At 42.5% G+C, this 20,902-nt stretch overlaps 1 protein-coding gene across 2 annotated transcripts in view; it reads right to left on the bottom strand.

The window, feature by feature from the left end:
- The window catches only part of TMEM131L (transmembrane 131 like), a 160,004-nt gene that overhangs the window by 31,839 nt on the left and 107,263 nt on the right, over positions 1–20,902 (bottom strand). The window contains exons 10-22 of one of the 2 annotated variants that reach the window (XM_038755015.1): positions 20,777–20,835; positions 19,599–19,707; positions 18,337–18,442; positions 17,763–17,916; positions 13,894–14,064; positions 11,974–12,043; positions 10,302–10,419; positions 9,940–10,081; positions 7,342–7,451; positions 6,563–6,635; positions 3,037–3,179; positions 1,364–1,506; positions 564–750 (exon numbers count right to left, since the gene is read on the bottom strand). In XM_038755015.1, coding sequence (XP_038610943.1) covers positions 564–750; positions 1,364–1,506; positions 3,037–3,179; positions 6,563–6,635; positions 7,342–7,451; positions 9,940–10,081; positions 10,302–10,419; positions 11,974–12,043; positions 13,894–14,064; positions 17,763–17,916; positions 18,337–18,442; positions 19,599–19,707; positions 20,777–20,835 — 1,585 coding nt within the window. The remainder of the gene's footprint in view (positions 1–563; positions 751–1,363; positions 1,507–3,036; positions 3,180–6,562; positions 6,636–7,341; positions 7,452–9,939; positions 10,082–10,301; positions 10,420–11,973; positions 12,044–13,893; positions 14,065–17,762; positions 17,917–18,336; positions 18,443–19,598; positions 19,708–20,776; positions 20,836–20,902) is intronic. The other variant, XM_038755016.1, reaches the window with a different exon arrangement.

The raw sequence follows: 20,902 nt of genomic DNA, 5'->3' as shown, positions 1-20,902 counted from the left end.
TATTACCAGAAAAGGGCTAAGGGACCAGTGAAAAGCTGAGCCATTAATACAACCTACATAATTTAACTGACCTGTCCCTCCTCATGAACAAATAAAATCGTACCCATAAAAAATTCCCACAGATGGTAACCAAGTGGTTCCAGGCCTGCCTCCTCCTGCCTTTCTCAGAAGAAGATATGATCCACTTTATTACATGCAGGAGCATGAATCAATGTTCAAGTGGAAATAAAAAGAACATGATTATACATCGGGAAAAGGGTGTGAGATGAGGACCAGATTATGAAAACTGTGCTTTACGATTAGATTGCTAAAACAAACCATTTTAAAACTAAGAACCTATTGTATCTGATATTAAACGTGTGTTTGCCAGACTGTGATGCTTTCAGAAGCTTGGCAATGGTACAGGGCAGATGCTTTTCCAAAGAATGATTTATTTCCTTGTGTCCCAACATTTTTACATGGCCTGCACAGATTTGGGAAAATGGTATTTTTCACATTTAAATGAAACAGACAATATTTACATTTCAAATAAAACCAAAATATGGTTAAGATTTGATGCTTACACAATGCTGATCTCCCGGGAAGAGTTTGGATCCAGGGAAAATTCCTGACAATCTAGCACTTCAAACCCATAGCCTTGGCAATTATAACCATTTATCTTCATAGATGACACAGTTATAGGAAGAGGCCCAATATTCTCAACTTTAAAGTTTTTTGTAATCGATAAAATTTGCTTGCTGTCTTTCAATTCTGGGGAAGACAAAAGTCACATTCAGTATGCATTACTGATGTCAATTCAACATATTTCAAAAGGCTTGCATGGTTAAAGAATTAACTATGGGCCCCAAAATTTTTTCACCTACTGATTAACTTGTTTCAGTGGTCCCATTCAAACCCAGCCATGTCATCACCAGGCCCTTCCCTACACTCCCCACCCGCTGCTACCGTTCCTACCGTCTTCGGACCAAGGGAACTCAAATAGCGAATCCCCACAAACACCAGTTATCAGAAAAACTTATACAAAAGGTAATAAACGACCATAGAAAGCTGGCTAAATTCCACCGACAGCCACCGTCTGATTTCTTTTAGGTCCCCGGATGAGCCGTAACTGAGTGTCCTGGATGGCTCAGATGGCTCCCATGAAGTGACTGGCTGGGAGGACTGGACCACAGAAGAGGTAGTTGCCAAAGCAGGAGCAGGGCGGAGGCAAAGAAAGAGAAAGTGGGGAAAAGGAAGGACGTGGGGAGGCAGGAGGGCCAGCACCTGACCTTAAAGCCATGAAGACAAAGGAGGGATAGAAGGACAACAGAGCTGTGTTTCTTAATGACTCGGTTCTGACTGGCTCCTATTCTTTCATACTCACGTTGTCTGCAGTCCATGAGCGTCGATTCAGGCACCTTAAATCTAAGAGAACCTCCTGTTCCAGGCAATCTTCCACCTACTTTCAATAATTCTCTGGCTCCAAATCCTTCCACACTGACCAAGTCCAGAATGGTTAAGTTATTTCTTTAAAGGAACAAATTCACAACCTTTAACTTCTGAGCCAAGAAGGACATTTGCAGAGAGTCCACACCCAAATACATGCTGTTACAGAATTTATAATAATAATAATAGTAATGATGGCATTTATTAAGCACTTACTATGTGCAAAACACTGTTCTAAGTTCTGGGGTAGATACAAGGTAATCAGGTTGTCCCACTTGGGGTTCACAGTCTTAATCCCCATTTTACAGATGAGGTAACTGAGGCACAGAGAAGTTAAGTGACTTGCCCAAAGTCACACAACTGGCAATTGGCAGAGCCGGGATTTGAACCCATGACCTCTGACTCCAAAGCCTGGGCTCTTTCCACTGAGCCACGCTGCTTCTCTGCTACACTACAAGATTAATCAAGCCCTTGAGGTGGTGGATTCAGACTACTGCTTCTAACCACCAACTTAGCCTTTCTTATGAATTGGGATCTCTGGATGTAAGGGATTAGGAATGGGGCAAAATGAACAACAATCCCATTACTTTTACTTACACCCAGTTTCATTTCCCATTTTACGGAAGGGGGTTATCACTTTGCTGATTCTGTCCACATGGCAGCTGCAGGCCTGACTACCCTCTAATCCTCTCATAAGGCACAGCACCTCCAGTCCAGAATGGTAAACTATATGTTATAAATTACTTATTCAGATTAATGTCAAACCTCTAGACTGTAACCTCATTATGGGCAGGGAACGTGTCTGCTAATTCTGTTGTATTGTATTCTCCCAAGGGCTTAGTACACAGCTCTGTACATAGTAAGCTCTCAATATATACGCCTCATTGCATGTCTCTACAGATTCCATTTATTGACAGTTGCCTCCCCAATCACCTTAACATTTCTTGGGCCTCCCTCCTCCTCCTGCCCAACATACCTTTCCTATTTTGAATCATCTGAGCCCCTCAAACCCTGCATCAGCTCATATCGAGTAGATTACAGGCATAAAGCCAAATGTGGAACTTGCTTTTATTTCCTATTCTATCAGTCACTGCTCAAAGGATGGAGGTAAAAAAGCCCTGAAGAGTAAAAGTGTGTGTGATGATAGATCCTTAATTAAAATATAAATGCTATGGGCAGAAATCTGGCCACATTGTACATTAAATTCTCCGCACATGTATAAACTATATACTTACTACACGTGCATCTAATCCACACACTCAACAGTCACTCTAACAGACTTCCTGCTATCAGATATGAAAAAAGTAATATGCTGAGGAAGTCCCAGGAAATCTTTAGAGAAAAATGGAGCATAACTGAAGAAATGCATCCAGGTTTACCTCAGTTTAAGAAACATAAAGACATAATCACTATACGACACAGACTAATAAAAAGAAAGGCCCAAAATATGCTATTACTCAAGTATTAATCATAATTTTTCTTTTGGACTTTCTGTCTGTACTACTTCTTTAAAGAGGTCACATGGAATTCCCCTCTTACCAAACATGGGAATGGTGATCCACGTTAAGTGTCTGCTTCTAAAAAAAGCAAATTAAACTCTGGGCACTATACCTGATCAAGATAAGTGAGGTTACTTTTCTGTAGTCCACAGGTGTAAATATAACACCAACCCTTCTGGATTCCAATGGACGTAAATGGAAATGAAGCACCTCAAACCTGGATTTCACAGGAGCAAGATTCTCTTGATATATATTCTGCAAATAAATTATTCAAGCACACGATTAAAAGACCCATAAGACAACTGTGACATTACTCCCTATCTTTATTAAATTTGTCTAAGAACACTGAAGTTACCACCTATGAAGGTAAGGAAAAATAAATAGTTTCAAGTGTAACTACATGCATTTGTTTACTCATAAGATAGGGCACAGAATTTTGCTCACTCTGATGAGTACATTATCAAGAAAATACCTTAATTATAGATATTCAAAAGAACTCCGAAGATCGAGAAAAATAATCTTTCATACTGCTTGCTTTCCTTGGGATTTATCTACACATTACAGAATTATAATTTTCCAGTGGTCCACCAAAGTAGTTTAAGTTTTCATATAATTCAATGGCACTCTCCTCCCAGAATGCTGGGATTTTTAATTTCTAAAAATATAAAAGCAATTCATAAAAAAGGGGACTATCAATACTCTTTTATATGCCATTCTCTTTTATGTGCTGAGCTCTGGATCTCAGGCCAAGCCAGGTTACTCTGAGGGGCAAGCCTTCACCTATATCAAAGCCCTGGGAAAACAAAACAAACGAAATCCGGGAAACAAGGCTGACATCCAAGCCAAGAAGTAAAATCTAATTCCATCATTTCTTATTATTAATCACAAACATTAATTAATTAATTCATTCATTCGATCTTATTTATTGAGCGCTTACTGTGTGCAGAGCACTGTACTAAGCACTTGGGAAGTACAAGTTGGCAACATATAGAGACGGTCCCTACCCAACAGTGGGCTCACAGTCTAGAAGGGGGAGACAGAGAACAAAACAAAACATATTAACAAAATAAAATGAATAGAATAAATAAGTACAAATAAAATGAATGAATAAATAGAATAATAAATACGTACAAACATATATACATATATACAAGTGCTGTGGGGAGGGGAAGGAGGTAAGGCAGGGGGAATGGAGAGGGGGAGGAGGAGGGGGGGCTCAGTCTGGGAAGGCATCCTGGAGGAGGTGAGCTCTCAGTAGGGCCTTAAAGGGAGGAAGAGAACTAGCTTGGCGGATCTGCGGAGGGAGGGCATTCCAGGCCAGGGGGATGACGTGGGCCGGAATTCGACGGCGGGACAGGCGAAAATGAGGCACAGTGAGGAGATTAGTGGCAGAGGAGTGGAAGTTGTGGGCTGGGCAGTAGAAGGAGAGAAGGGAGGTGAGGTGGGAGGAGGCGAGGTGATGGACAGCCTTGAAGCTGAGGGTGAGGAGTTTCTGCCTGATGCGTAGGTTGATTGGTAGCCACTGGAGATTTTTGAGGAGGGGAGTAACATGCCCAGAGCAGTTCTGGACAAAGGCAATCCAGGCAGCGGCATGAAGTATGGATTGAAGTGGGGAGAGACAGGAGGATGGGAGATCGGAGAGGAGGCTGATACAGTAATCCAGATGAGATAGGATGAGAGCTTGAACGAGCAGGGTAGCGGTTTGGATGGAGAGGAAAGGGCGGATCTTGGCAATGTTGCGGAGCTGAGACCGGCAGGTTTTGGTGACGGCTTGGATGTGAGGGGTGAACGAGAGAGCAGAGTCGAGGATGACACCAAGATTGCAGGCTTGTGAGATGGGAAGGATGGCAGTGCCGTCAACAGTGATGGGAAAGTCAGGGAGAGGGCAGGGTTTGGGAGGGAAGACAAGGAGTTCAGTCTTGGACATGATGAGTTTTAGGTGGTGGGCAGATATCCAGATGGAGATGTCCTGAAGGCAGGAGGAGATGCGAGCCTGGAGGGAGGGAGAGAGAGCAGGGGCAGAGATGTAGATTTGGGTGTCATCAGCCTAGAGATGATAGTTGAAGCTGTGGGAGTGAATGAGGTCACCAAGGGAGTGAGTGTAGATCGAGAACAGAAGGGGACCAAGAACTGAACCTTGAGGAACCCCTACAGTAATGGGATGGGAGGGGGAGGAGGAGCCTGCAAAAGAGACTGAGAATGAATGGCCGGAGAGATAAGAGGAGAACCAGGAGAGGGCGGAGTCTGTGAAGCCAAGGTTGGATAGCGTGTTGAGGAGAAGGGGGTGGTCCACAGTGCCAAAGGCAGCTGAGAGGTCAAGGAGGATTAGGATAGAGTGTGAGCCATTGGATTTGGCAACCAGGAGGTCATTGGTGACCTTTGAGAGGGCAGTTTCCATGGAATGTAGGGGATGGAAGCCAGATTGGAGGGGGTCGAGGAGAGAGTTGACATGGAGGAATTCGAGGCAGCGCATGTAGACGACTCGTTCAAGGAGTTTAGAAAGGAATGGTAGGAAGGAGATAGGGCGATAACTAGAAGGTGAGGTGGGATCAAGAGAGGGTTTTTTTAGGATGGGAGAGACATGGGCATGTTTGAAGGTAGAGGGGAAGGAACCAGTGGAGAGTGAGTGGTTGAAGATGGAAGTTAAGGAAGGGAGAAGGGACGGAGCGAGAGATTTCATGAGATGAGAGGGAATGGGGTCAGAAGCACAGGTGGCCTGAGTAGCACTTGAGAGGAGGGAGGAGAACTCCTCTGAGGATACTGCTGGGAACGATGGGAGAGTAGTGGAGAGCGTTGAGAGCCAGGGGGTTGGAGAAGGGGGGGAGTGACATACAAACATGTATTTAGCACCTCAGCAATTCCAGAGGATCTAGGTTCTAATCCCGGCTCCGGCAACTGCCTTGGGCAAATCGCTTAACTTTTCCATGCCTCAGTTTCCTCATCTGTAAAATGGGGATTCAATGCCAGTTTTCCCTCCTCCTGAGGTTGTGGGCCCCATGTAGGACAGGGTCTTTGTCTAACCTGTTTATCTTGTACCTACCTCAGAGCTCAGTAAACAACTGGTAAACAGATACCACAATCATTACTAAATGCTTTCATATGTACAGTTAGACCCTGTTTTACAGATAAGGTCCAAGGAATGCCAGCAGTCAGATGACGATGTGTCCAAAGGCCCAACAAATTTGCTTGGAGCCAGATTTCAAATTTCCAGGCTCTGATAGTTTCAGTCAACTGTTCGGCCCACTGACTGTCAAGTTGTGTGTTCAAATCAGTTGAGATTAAAAGCACTAAATTAACACAATCAATGAATATCAAGTCAAAAAATCAATACTCGGCACTGCAGAGTATGCAATAATAAGTAAAACTTCAATTTGGTGTAGATATGGAGAGCAGCAGACCACACTCTGGCCTCCTCAAAATGTTGCTAGCAACATGTTTAAATCCTTTATTTGTTTTGAAAATGTAAGGAAAGTTCATGACAAATAAGAAAACTGCATTTTGAGACCTAGAGAAGAACGAAAATAAACATGGTTTGGCATGCCAAAAAGACTTAGCAAAATTTAAAACAGTGGGGCCCATGTGCTTATTTTTCTAGTTTGTCTGATTCCTTTACTCTCTCTCCAAAGTAGAATTCTTACCCGGTGGGAGCACGTTTCTGTAAGCTGGAATTCACCAGTCGTGAAATTAATAGCTTGCACATCAGTGCCAAACCTTAAAAAAAAACACACACACACACAAAGAAAATAAGAACCTGTTAAAATATATAGGTATAGACTTCAAAGTCCACGTCTGTTCTGCCTCCATCTTGGCCAAGCACAAATGCTTTTCGATACTTCACTTCTGCAAGTGGGAAAGAGTTCAGGACCTGTTGTTTCTCAAAATGTTTAGTGATGTGCGTTATATAGGGGTAAAAACTGGTCATTTGGATAAGAGTTGACCTTGATGAGCAAAAACAACCTGTTGCTAAAAAATTAACTGCAGATCACATAAGAAAGAATTGACTGAGTAATCATTTAGCAGTTTAGCTGTTTCATCCAACTATCTACCTTATTTGGAATAATGAAATGCTGCATCTAAACCAATTACTTAGCCTATTGCTGTCGGTCCATCAATCCTTTAAATTCTCATAAGGAGTCCTTGTAGAGAAGGTGTCACAACCACCAAAGGGGCATTACTCTGGTGGGAGATAGGAACCAAAGAGAGGGTCATGTAATAGACACAATGAGAGACAGTGATCAATTTCCTCCAGTCATAAACACTGACAACTGCGGGACCGGGAACCTCTAGATCATTAAATCTCCGAACACAGAAGATTTAAAAACATAACCAAGTCATGGAGGACGGTACTGAAAGAAGCAAACGATGACAACTTTTAGGGAAATCGGAGGTTGTTTCTCCGTGAAGTTGAAGTTATTACCATTTATGCAGCAGGCTCAATGCTGCTTCAGGCTCGGGGTAGAAAGACAATGGCAGCAGTTGCAACATCACTGGGAGTGATGAGGGATTCTTCAGGACAAAGTATTTCACCTGTTAGGTTGAAAATTACAAATTATGAGTATCTCTAAGTGAAGCCCTTGAAAAAAGTAGGAAAATGGCACAACAGGAGTGAAAGGCTTTCGACTGACTGCAAATTACAAATTATGAGTATCTGTAAGTGAAGCACTTGAAAAAAGTAGGAAAATGGCACAACAGGAGTGAAAGGCTTTCCACTGACTGCAACAGGCAGCATCAGCAACTGAATCAGACTCCCTACAAAGATGCTGGCCAAGGTGAAAGTAAAGCTGATTGCCTCAGCATGGCATACAGGATAGAAGATGGGCCAGGGTGTCAGTAGGTCATGGGTTCTAATCTGTTGTGTGACCCTGGGCATGTCACTTCACTTCTCCATGCTTCGGTTACCTCCTCTGTAAAATGGGGATTGAGACTGTGAGCCCAACGTGGGACATGCCTGTGTCCAACCCGATTTGCTTTGATTCACCCTGGAGCTTAGTACAGTACTTGGCACACAGTAAGTGCTTAACAAATACCATAATTATTATAAGATCAGAGTGGCTATAATTTAAACTTTCCGTGACAGTGGAAGCCCTAACACAGATCACAGTGAACACATAGCCACAGAGCAAGCACCTCACCTCTCCCGAGGACAAGACCCACTTCTGTGGGACTCAGTTCGCTTCTTACTGAAAAGGCCACATTAGCAACCTCAAAAGCAAATTCTACTGCTCCAAATTGAAGCAGTCAACCACAGACTCTTCAAATAAAACATGTTATCCATCAAGTGTCTTTCACAAACATGACAACCTTTCTATTTTAGTTTGGTTTGGTGTAGATTTCCTCCAAAAAATTATCTTAAAATAATACATGGCCTAGAGGTATTTTTTTACCCAGGCATATAGAAAATACAACTTTCTGTCAGTTAGTTTTAGCAGGATTTATATTGCATGTATCTGCCAATTAAGTGTGGAAAGGTCCAAAAAATGTAAAGGTAAGCCGGTACAAACGGGGAGCCCATCACTTGACTGCCGCCACTCACTAGAGGTTGCTGGCTGCCCAGCACTGGCTTCTATCATTCATCTTGCCTCCTAAGTACTGGAAGATAACATGGGACACATGAAACCCATACTGCCTTCCTTGCACCCCAAGTATGGAAAGTCTTTCCCCCCCGCAAAAAAATAAAATAAATAAAGCCCCCTTCTTCATCCAATGGATCAGCTCCAAAGTGGCTCCATTCAGAGACAACATCTGGGCATCTGATCTGAAATGGTCTCCATCCTCTAGACTGTAAGCTCATTTTAGGCAGAGGACGTGTCTGTTGTTATACTGCACTGTCCCACGTGCTTGGTACAGTGCTCTGCACACAGTAAATATTCAATAAATACAATTGAATGAATGGAACAAGTCTGCTATTTCTGTTGTATTGTACTCTCCCAAGGGCTTAGAGTACAGTGCTCTGCACATAGTAAGTGCTCAATAAATATGGCTGATCTTCCATTGGTCGCTAATTGGAAACCCTTTTCCAGTAATCTGCAGTGGATTGGTCCACACAGGAAGAGCTGAAGAGGGCTGTGGCCTGAAATATTGCCAATTGCACTGACATACGCAAGTCAGGCACCTGAAGTGGGATCAAAAGTGGCCCTATTTGTGGTATTTGTTAAGCACTTACTATGTGCCAGACACTGTTCTAAGCACTGGGGTAGAAACATGATAAAAGGGTGGGACAAAGCTTCTGTCCCACACAGGGCTAACCATCTTAATCCCCATTTAGTTTACACAATGCAATCACTGCTAGTATTGTTATGCCCGTCAATGTGCTTAGGTGAAAAGAAATCAAATAAATCCCAAGGCATTCTAATTGGTGAAGTAAGTTTTCTTCACTTTTCATTTTAGTTTGGTCCGATGAAGACTTTCTGCCAAAGGGAAAAGTAAACAGCCTATGGAATTTTTTATACATAAAGGAAAAAAAGGATTACAATGAGACTGTAAACTAATTAATTGTGGGCAGGGAATGTGTCTCATATTGTTAGAATGTATTCTCCCAAGCACTTAGAACAGTGCTCTGCACACAGTAAGTGCTCAATAAATGACTGAGTGAGTTAAACTGGTCCTAGAAGTAACAGAAATTAGGTACCTGATTCCAAATACAGAAATAATCTGTTAACAAGCAAGCCATTTGAACTTTTCAGTGATAACGATTAAATTTTGGAAACAAAATGAAGCACAATGAGCTTGTAACAGGTTTCGATCGGCACCCACAAATTAGCAGCAAGAACGGAACATGAGGAGCCCCTTTAAGAGTGCTACCAAATCTTTCTGGGATTCTCCCAAGACTACAAGACAACGGGCTCTATCTTGGGTTACAATGCAGCTGGATTTCTTAGTGTTCATTAATTCTTCACACCAAAACAAGTGTAGAAGTAGCAAAGTAGCTCTAAAATAAAATGCTAACCAAATCCCCTATTTAAGCTACAAGTATGCATAATATATAGGAAAGAAGTTGTGAAATATTAATTCTCACCATGCTGTTCCTAAGAGCAGTTGCACTGAAGTTCAATGTAAGGCCAGGCTCTGTAATTAAACGTGGCAAAAAGAAGGAAAACGACTCCAAATCCTCAGATTTCTGTGGCTGAGCAAACTGAGTCATCCCCAAAACATTTCTCCTGTTTGGTTGGTGAAGAAAGAAAAGTTTTAGGGGAATGTTTTATCCCAAAGGCCTTTTGTCTTCTGACCTGCATTTAAAAAACACTTCTTGGCAAAGGAAAAACAATTCAGAAAGGGTCCCTTTAGCAGTTTTTTTGGTTGCTTTTCTACAAATTTTAAAAAAAACAACCACACAGGACAGCTCTCTGTGGAAGGGGCTCATTCCATCTTAGAACACACCTGCAGGCTTCACCACTTTTGATTTTCTGCCACCTTCTGAACAATTTGTTCGCAAGCTCAGAATCCACATTCCATGTAGAATGGTCCAGAGAAAGGCTCTCTTGCCAATGAGGACTTGCTGTAAGTGAGAACAGATTTCATTTTTACATTCACAGAAAATGTGACAAGTCAATTCAGTTCATTTCCCATTTATTGAGCACTCACAGGACACATGGCACTGAATTGGAAGCTGAAAGAGTGGAAATCATAAGTCATTCTCAGAAAGAACCAGGTCTTCTCTCCAACTAAGAATGCCATAAAGTGAAAATTCCACCTCTCCCGAAACATAACTCTTTCATTCCCATTCATTAAGTTGCAAATGATACAATCAGAAGAATGGAAACAATGACCTGGACATCTACAAACTGGTTCCAAATTGTACTGGCTAACAAAAAATAGTCCATTATCTTTAAATCAGAACTGTCTCTCCAACCTTAATCATCAATATTAGTAATAATGACATCTGAGCCCTCATTTTACGACTTACCAACATTTTTCAAAAAACGCTATCATAATCAACTTTGTAAATGGGTATAGTTCTGAAATGTGAGTTCAGAGTGGAAGTGAAATTGTAGAGTATGATCACAAGTTTGATTTCCATTCCGATTACTGGCTAACCTTTTTGACCAGCTCCTCAGAGTACTTAAATTACCCCTCAATACTGTACTAAATTGGGCACTCAAAGGTGGCATAAACGCTTTGAAGGCATGACAGTGGACTACAGCGAATTAATGTCTCTAAAATATCAGAGAGTCACTCAGGCTTTGAATGAATGCAGTAACCACACTGTCCACATTTTCAACCTACAAAATTCTTCATTTAGTTTTGTGAAGCAATTAACATTTTGAAAATGCACAAATATGCCCATTATTGGCCCACTATGTGCCATCCTTTGGGTGAGGTCTTCCCTGAGCCTTACAGGTGTGTGGAATGTTGTGCCTACATGGCATCTGGTGGATGGGGAGGGATCAGAGCGGCTCCAGAGCCCCACAGAGGGTAGGAATTTGGGGCCAGGGCCTCCCTCACCACTGTATAAGCTGGGCTGAAATCCAACTGGATCCCATAGGGATCAGTCAGCCAGCCAGCAGTGGAGGCAAGGCAGCAGCTGCAGTTACCAGTACTACAGTGGGCTCCCTAGCTCTGTTACTGCCCTGTCCCAGCTGCAGGAAAGGCTGGATTCTCATGCCAGCTCCTGGAAAAATTGGTCCTGGGGTTTCAGGTCAGCCGGGAGCAGCTGCTGACACACCCCTTCGCCTTTCATGGGGGCTGCTCCAGTCTGCTCTGTACTGGGTAAGAATTTCAGTTTCTCTTTGGGTGTATAAGTAGATGTGTGGGTATGTCCAGCTGCATGGTTTTCTGGTTGAATGAGTGGGTTTGCTATGTCTGGAGAGGAGGGAGGGATGGAAAGAGGATACCAGGAAGAGGGGAAGGCGGGGGGAAAGGGGAATCTGAGAGACGTAGAGTGTGGGAGAGAGACAGGAATGAGGTCAGGAGGAGGAGGGCTGTGGAGGAGGACCTGGTGAAAATAGTGAGAGAAGAGAAACCCAGAGCCTGACATTTCTGATTGGTAATTACTAATTTGTCTGACAGTTCCAAATCGTAATACTTGTGAAAGTCTAAACATAAAACTTACTTGTATTTGATTTTCCCAAGTAATAGTGCAGACCACAGTGTGCTACCACTTCAAAACCAAGAGGTCCCTCCTAGAATAAAAAGCAATATATGACTACCTTCCACAGAAATCAACCAGTGGCATTTATTGAGCCTTACTATGTGCAAAACACTGTACTAAGCGCTTGGGAGAGTACAATACAACAGAAATGGTAGACCCATTCCTTGCCCACAATGCAAAGAAAGAAATATCCAAACATACTCCAACAGAAATGAACCATCAAGCTCTACAATCACAATTAGGGCTTAACAATCTGGCTTCAGATGGTTTACTCTTTGACAATCCTCTCTTTTTGCCCTCCTGCAGTTAGTCTTCCTATACAGTCGGCAGAGGAGGGGAAGAGCATGAAATTCAAACCCTCCGCTTTTCAAGGAAGCCATTACTCTGATGAGGATGAACATGTAGCATAGCACCAGTTCTGGACAAACCTACACCAGCAATACTGGTAAATTACAGAACTCCAAAAAATGAATATATCAATGACCATGAGGTTGGAAAAAAATTACTTCCAAGGAAAGACTTTAATAATAGTCAAATACTAAAACAGTAGGAGTGGGACCTCGTGGAAAGAGCACGGGACTGGGAGCGAGGACACCTACATTCTGACCCTGGCTCTGCCACTTACATGCTTTGTGACCTTGGATACGTCACTTTGGTTTTCTGTGCTTCAATTTCCTCATCTGTAAAATGAGGCTTAAATACCTATTCTCCTTCCCACTTAAGATTGTGAACCCTATGTGGGACAAGGACTGTGTCTGACTTGATTACCTTGGTGGATGCCCACCCACATCAAACAAACACTCCTCACCAATGGCTTTAAAGCACGTAATCACCTTGCCCCCTCCTATCTCACCTCACTACTCTTCTACTATTACCCAGCCCACACACTTCGTTCCTCTACTGCTAACCTTACTGTACCTCGATCTCATCTATCTTGCTGCCAACCTCTCGCCCACATCCTACCCCTGGCCTGGAACACCCTCCTTCCTCATATCAGACAGATAATTTCTCTCCCCCACTTCAAAGCCTTATGGAAAGAACGTCTCCTCCAAGACGCCTTCCCAGACTAAACCCGCCTCTCCTCTTCTCCTAGTTCCTTCTGCATCATCCTGACTTGCTCCCTTCACTAATCCTCCCTCCCATCCACACAGCACACACGTATACATCTGTAATTTATTTATTTATATTAATGTCCATCTCCCCCTCTAGACTGTGGGTTCATTGTGGGCAGGGAATGTGTCAGTTTGTTGTTGTATTGTACGCTCCCAAGCGCTTAGTACAGTGCTTTGCACACAGTAAGCTCAAGAAATATGACCGAATGAATGAACTGTACTTCAAGTATGGTGCTTGATATGTACGATGCACTTAAAAACAGAATTATTATTAAAATAATTTATATATGATTAGTATAAAGAAAACAGAAAGACGGGAGATGTTTATTGTCTTCTTTCTCTGTCACCAGATAGAATGAGAATGATATTAGCAGAACATAATCTAGACAAAGTGCATTAACAGGAAACATTTCTTAACGGCCTGCACTTTCAGATTATAGTCATCTCTCAAAGAAATGCCAGCAGCAAGACAAGTGGCATTGTTTATAAGTAAAATATACAAAGCTTCAGAAAATAAACTGTGCAAAGTAGTGCTATAGCTAGATGATGGAGAGCATTTTAAATGAGGAAGGCAACTACTTTTATTCAAGAATTTGTTTTCCGAAACAAAAACTGAAGTAACTAGAAGAACAATGTAGATTTGCAAGTCCTTAGCCTCTTTCAAAATATCAGAGCATCCCAAGACGTACAGTTTTAAATCCTAATGTATATAAGTATACATACACCCCCCCCCCGCCCCAAATATATACTCTTATTCTATATACAGTACCTTGGACAGGGCTGAGTAAATTTGTAGAGGTATTGCAAATATGACACCCATGTCAGTGGTCAAAAAAACACGGGTAAATATATTTACTGCAGTATTTTTAACACCAAATTTCAAAGAAAATATATTCCAACAGCCTGGAGGTAGAAATAAGGGGCCAGTGAAATTCACAATCTAAAATGAAACAATTGGAACAGATTAATTATCTCGCTGATTTTTAATTCTATCACATCCCTAAATTATAACAACAACATTTAAATTTACATTTCATAGGTCCTTTCAATCTTAAGCATTTTTCACAATACTCATGCCTCTCAGGCACGGAGACTGCATACAAATGGCTAAGACATCAAAGGGGGCAACCATCACACTGTGCCTCAAATCCAACATTGTCACTGACAGAAATGGAACCGGGAAGAGTGGCACCATTGGTCTGTTGCAGCAATATTTTATGCTCTTTACATTTTATGTCCAAGAAGGTGGGAGAGAGAGCACCAGCAATGTGAGACACTTATCTCTCCGGTCGTTCTTTCTCAGTCTCTTTTGCAGGCTCCTCCTCCCCCTCCCATCCTCTTACTGTGGGGGTTCCCCAAGGTTCAGTGCTTGGTCCCCTTCTGTTCTCAATCTACACTCACTCCCTTGGTGACCTCATTCGCTCCCACGGCTTCAACTATCATCTCTACGCTGATGACACCCAGATCTACATCTCTGCCCCAGCTCTCTCCCCCCTCCCTCCAGGCTCGCATCTCCTCCTGCCTTCAGGACATCTCCATCTGGATGTCCGCCCGCCACCTAAAGCTCAACATGTCGAAGACTGAGCTCCTTGTCTTCCCTCCCAAACCTTGTCCTCTCCCTGACTTTCCCGTCTCTGTTGACGGCACTACCATCCTTCCCGTCTCACAAGCCCGCAACCTTGGTGTCATCCTCGACTCCGCTCTCTCATTCACCCCTCACATCCAAGCCGTCACCAAAACCTGCCGGTCTCAGCTCCGCAACATTGCCAAGATCCGCCCTTTCCTCTCCATCCAAACTGCTACCCTGCTCATTCAAGCTCTCATCCTATCCCGTCTGGACTACTGCACCAGCCTTCTCTCTGATCTCCCATCCTCGTGTCTCTCTCCACTTCAATCCATACTTCATGCTGCTGCCCGGATTGTCTTTGTCCAGAAACGCTCTGGGCATATTACTCCCCTCCTCAAAAACCTCCAATGGCTACCAATCAATCTACGCATCAGGCAGAAACTCCTCACCCTGGGCTTCAAGGCTGTCCATCACCTCGCCCCCTCCTACCTCACCTCCCTTCTCTCCTTCTACTGCCCAGCCCGCACCCTCCGCTCCTCCACCGCTAATCTCCTCACTGTACCTCGTTCTCGCCTGTCCCGCCGTCGACCCCCGGCCCACGTCATCCCCCGGGCCTGGAATGCCCTCCCTCTGCCCCTCCGCCAAGCTAGCTCTCTTCCTCCCTTCAAGGCCCTGCTGAGAGCTCACCTCCTCCAGGAGGCCTTCCCAGACTAAGCCCCTTCGCTCCTCTCCCCCTCGTCCCCCTCTCCATCCCCCCATCTTACCTCCTTCCCTTCCCCACAGCACCTGTATATATGTATATATGGTTGTACATATTTATTACTCTATTTATTTATTTATTTATTTATTTTACTTGTACATTTCTATCCTATTTATTTTATTTTGTTGGTATGTTTGGTTCTGTTCTCTGTCTCCCCCTTTTAGACTGTGAGCCCACTGTTGGGTAGGGACTGTCTCTATGTGTTGCCAATTTGTACTTCCCAAGCGCTTAGTACAGTGCTCTGCACATAGTAAGCGCTCAATAAATACGATTGATTGATTGATTGATTGATTGATTGAGACACTGCCAGTCTACTTCCCCACCAGTTCACTGAAGCATGTGGTTGGGAGAAAAGCTGCCCAGTCCCCACCCCTCTGGGCCTTTCCACTAATCTCTGCCCCATCCCAGGAAGGGGGAAGAGAAACCAGTACATGAAGTCCCCACCAGGCCCCATCTCCACTGAACCACCTACTTAGACCGTAAGCCCCACATGGGACAGGGAATGTGGTTCGACCTGATTAATCTGTATCTATCCCAGCAATTAGAACAGTGCTCGACACACAGTAAACTCTTAATGAATGCCATTATAACAAACACCATAATAATAATCACCGAGTCCTGCAACCCAGGAGAAAAGCTGCCCAGCCTCAATCTCCCTGGAACTTCCCACCAGCCCAGGAAGGGGGAACAGATGTGGGGGAGGGGGGCCCTCTTGACCCTTGGAATGTGACCGTTATGACCGTTGGACTGTGCCGCGAGGAGCCTGAAAATCTGCTCCTCTAGCCACTGACCACTACTCCTCTTACTGTATTTATCATTGTCTTTGCCTTTTACATTGTTTTTGTATTACTGTTTCATCTTGTGATATGATTGCATCTACCCCAGCACTTAAGACATGGTGAGCACTTAAATACCACAATTATACATCTGTGGCCAGTCCACTTTTCAAAATGGAGCATGGCCCGCTGGAAAGAGCATGAGCCGAGGAGTCATAAATATGATTGATTGATTGACCTGGGTTCTAATCCCCTCTACCACTTGCCTGCTGGGTGGCCTTGGGCAAATCATTTAATTTCTCTGTGCCCCGGTTCCTCCTTGGTAAAATGGGGATTAAATATGGGACTGTGAGCCTCATGTGGGACGGGGACTTGTGTATGACCTGATTATCTTGCATCTACCCCAGAACTTAGTATGGTGTTGGCAAAGAGTAAACACTTAGCAAACAGCACCATTATTATTATTCCCCCTTTATTCTTAGATTATGCAATAGGTCCAGGGGGAATACTGAAAAGTAGCTGGCTAACTTGGGGGCTAAAACAGCAACAACTAACATGGCCATCATCTCCTGGGAAATGGCCTTGTGGTACAATACTGGCAGTATGCTGCAGTCACTTTGGCTTAAAGGGGATCAATTTTACAAGAAAAACCATTTGCCAGCATTGCATAATGTGCTGCAGCCCTGCATATTAGCCCTTGGCATTCCGATTCTCTGTGGGGACCTAACTAGCTGGGGAAAGTATGTGTCATTGGTGCCCTGCAAAGCACTTAGCACTACATAATCAATTCCTCCATTGCTGGTTCTTTTTCCTGAATTCTCAAGTCATTTGGATGGGAGACTCCATTATATCATACCCTTTCAAACACATTGTTTTCTATTCTAATTGAAGCAATAAGTCCTATGAAGAAGTATAATATTGAAAAATACTGCTGTTCATATTTAGCTGGATAAAGATCTCCTTTTTTTTACAGAAAAAAAATCTCCAAGTGGCCTTGCTATATCCTTCAATGAAATTAGGCACTTATCAGTGAGCCATGGCTCAGTGTGAACAGCAAAGATCTAGTGAGGCACAATGAGTCATCTAAATGATAGAGAAGCAGTGTGGCCTACTGGAAAGAGCCCGGGCTTTGGAGTCAGAGGTCGTGGGCTCTAATCCCAGCTCCGCCACTTGTCAGCTGTGTGACTTTGGGCAAGTCAACTTCTCTGTGCCTAAATTACCTCATCTGTAAAATGGGGATTAAGACTGTGAAGCTCCACTTGGGACAAAGTGATTACCTTTTATCTACCCCAGTAGAACAGTGCTTAGTACATAGTAAGTGCTTAATAAATACCATAATTATTACTATTATTACATATCTGACGCATTGTTAAAAATTAAGCTGACAGATAACATTTTCTCAAAAGCATTCCAAAGTATGCATGCTCCAATATAGGCAGTCAAATACAAAATTACACTAGCAAGTTAGCTTCTAACCTATAGACTAGAAACGGCGATATCATAAACTTGGAATATATTTTACCTAAAATACATACCTTTAAGATATGCTTGGCTTCCTTGGGAACAAACACATCATTTAATATGACACTGTGGTTAAAATGATTAGTCAGCCAGATTGACCAAAAGCCAAATGCATTCTGAAAAGGCTCTATGTGAAACCGGGCCTCAGAAGGGTCAATTCCAAAATACCTGCAAACAGAAATGAAGCACGCAACTGAGAAACATGCCTCTGCTGCTGAAATCCATCACGGCCCTCTTCAAATTGGCCAACAATGGTTTCTAGGCACATCAATAGTTTGGGATGGCTCAGGAGTAAATTATCATTAGGGGTCATTAGGGGGCTGGCCTCCCGATCCTTTCTGGGACTCATCTTCTAGCTTTAAGCTTTTCTGTAGCTGGTTAGCACCACCAGAAGGAGCAGAGAAGATCTGAAATTCAAAACATGCCTATTTGCAATCTTGTTAGCAACTCTGATCATATTTCCAGGGAATTCCATTGAATCAAATTACCTTGGTTCTGATCATTATGAAAAATTGAGAAATAGCTGTTTCATAAAAATCTGGAAAAAAAAGTATATTACCTGCTTTATAAAAGGAAGAATGAACCTACCCTTTCACCACAGGATGGGAAAAACATGCTTTTAGCGTTGCAGTGCCTTCCAAGAAATTCCTGTTCACTTCTCCCAAATAACTAGTTTCACTGTCACACGATGAAGCTGTTTCAAGAAAAAGCAGAAAAATAGGTGAAGCACAGGTACCTTGGTTCCTGTAAATCCTGAAGAGACACATAAAACACCCTGAAGTAGAAACCCTAATACCACAGAGCCAACTCTGTACCCTTCCCTCTAGACTCATTTTTAGCGAGAGAACCCTGGCTGATCCTTACTTTTTAGCCAAAACCTATTTTTTCTGTTCTTTTCAAAGACATTGCCACACTTTCCTTGGAAAAAAAATCACACCCAATATATTTTCTCTCTGGATACCTTCGTTCAAGAAAAACAGCAATACAGTCCTTTAAGTTGGAAAAAAGATATAAGAATGAAGGTGGAGGTGGAGGCGAACCGCAGTCAACCAAGGAAATAAAGAAGAAAGTCTGACCAGTGAACAGGTGGAGCTCAAGAAGCCAAAAGTGCACATTTCAGTAAGACCCTTCTTAAACTACTCAGACTACAATAATACCTGAGGAATAAATTCTGTCCTCTCATGCTGACATATGACCTCTTGGCTTCATTTGGCTTCATTGACATATGCACTTAAGAATCCAAAGATAGGATTTGAACCATATTACAAAAAAGGCAAGCAAATTGCATTCAACCTGAAAAGTGGTGGTACCTTTAATAATAGTAATACTTATGGAATTTGTTAAGCACTTAGCACAAAACAGTGCTCAGCACATAGTAAGCACTTAATAAATACCATTATTAGTAGATAAATACAAGGCAATCAGGTTGTCCCACGTGAGGCTCACACTCTTCATCCCCATTTCACAGATGAGGTAACTGAGGCACAGAGAAGTTAAGTGGCTTGTCCAATGTTCACAGCTGACATGTGGCGGAGACAGAATTAGAACCCATGTCCGCTGACTCCCAAGCCCATGCTCTTGCCACTAAGGTGAACATTATACCCTACCATTTTTCTCTGATTTGCCTTTAATAGAGTCCCTTAATCAACACTTTATGAAAGTTGACGCTGAAAACGGTAGTGGAATTTCTCCTTATTCAGCTTACCTCTCAGAACAAGTAAATCTGTATAACTGGACTAAACTCTTTCATAAACTCCAAACCTTAAATAATTTAAAAAATAATTACTTCTACTAAGCCTTTAAACTATGCTATAAAAATAACAAAGAGATTTTATACTTAAACACTGTACCTTTACAAACAAAGGAAGCAACTTTTGTAAAGTTTGTTGTCGAAGTTGGCAGCAATGCAGATTCAAATTGCAGAGATAAAATATCCCTTTGTGGTAAATGATACACATCCTGTAACAAAACAAACAATTGCTCATCCCACCTGCCATAGTAATTATGGTATTTATTAAGCATTTACCATGTGCTTAATGTACACATTAGGGTAGACAAAATGCTATGAGATTGAACATTGTCCCACTGGGAGCTCACAATCTATTTTATCTCCATTTTAGAGATGAGGAAACTGGGACCCTCCCTGGGATAAACGACTTGTCTGAGGTGACGCAGTAAGCCAGAGGCAGAGCTGGGACTAGAATCCAAATCTCCTGCCTTCAAGTTTCAAGCTGTTCCCACTAGGCCACACTGATGATCATTACAAGTTCTGTGAATGACCAAGAGCGAGTCCAGGTATGAAAAATGTGTTCCATGAGAAAGTGGTTAAGGAACTAGACTGTTTAGCCTGGAAACGGGCAGGTTTTCAGGGAACTTACTTTCAAGACTATAGAGGATTATAATGACAAAAGTTGGTGATGAACCATCCTCCATTTCCAGAGATTAAAAAACGTGGAAATTTGCTAAAGTGGCAGTAACTGAGAGTTGTCCAGACACCAGCAAGAGTTTCTCGACTGTCAGGGTAATGATACCCTAGAATAGGTTTTCAGGGAAACTTAAGGAACCCTATCCTTTGGTAGCCAGACAAATTAGTTGCACATGGAATAGATGATTCCTTGTTTAAAGCAAGTTTTCATAATTTACTCAACTATAAAAGTAACTTGCTAAAATGCATTTTCATTTATAAGACTTTCTAGTAATGTTTATGGAATGAAGGCAAGCGAATGAAGGATATTATGGCTAGAAAGGAGCTAGAGAAGTCACTTAGCCATTCCATGACCTTAGGATCACACATGAACCACTCAAGGTAGATGAGACTCAGTCATATCTTTAGAGAATCAGTCCATCTGCTCCACTCCCTCTGGAGGAAGATTCTATAGTTCCTTTTTTTCCTACTCCAACTTCATATCTCAAAATTATGTCTTAGATGTACATGCCCATATAAAATTTCTTACTTGTTTGTGTGTAATATGTATATTACACACACACACACACACACACACACACGAATGAATGTATATATGGTTACCTTTATCCATAATATGTTGTTCCCTGAATGCAATATATACACATCTACTGTGGATTCATCTGTATAAAAGAATTGAAGCAATTTGATTAAATAAAGCAGTCTCTCACATGTAACTATTACAACTGA

Source organism: Tachyglossus aculeatus, chromosome 12, assembly GCF_015852505.1.
Source record: "Tachyglossus aculeatus isolate mTacAcu1 chromosome 12, mTacAcu1.pri, whole genome shotgun sequence".
Lineage (NCBI taxonomy): Eukaryota > Metazoa > Chordata > Mammalia > Monotremata > Tachyglossidae > Tachyglossus > Tachyglossus aculeatus.
The sequence above is the reverse complement of the archived record's forward strand: the minus strand, read 5'-3'. Positions and strand labels throughout refer to the sequence as shown.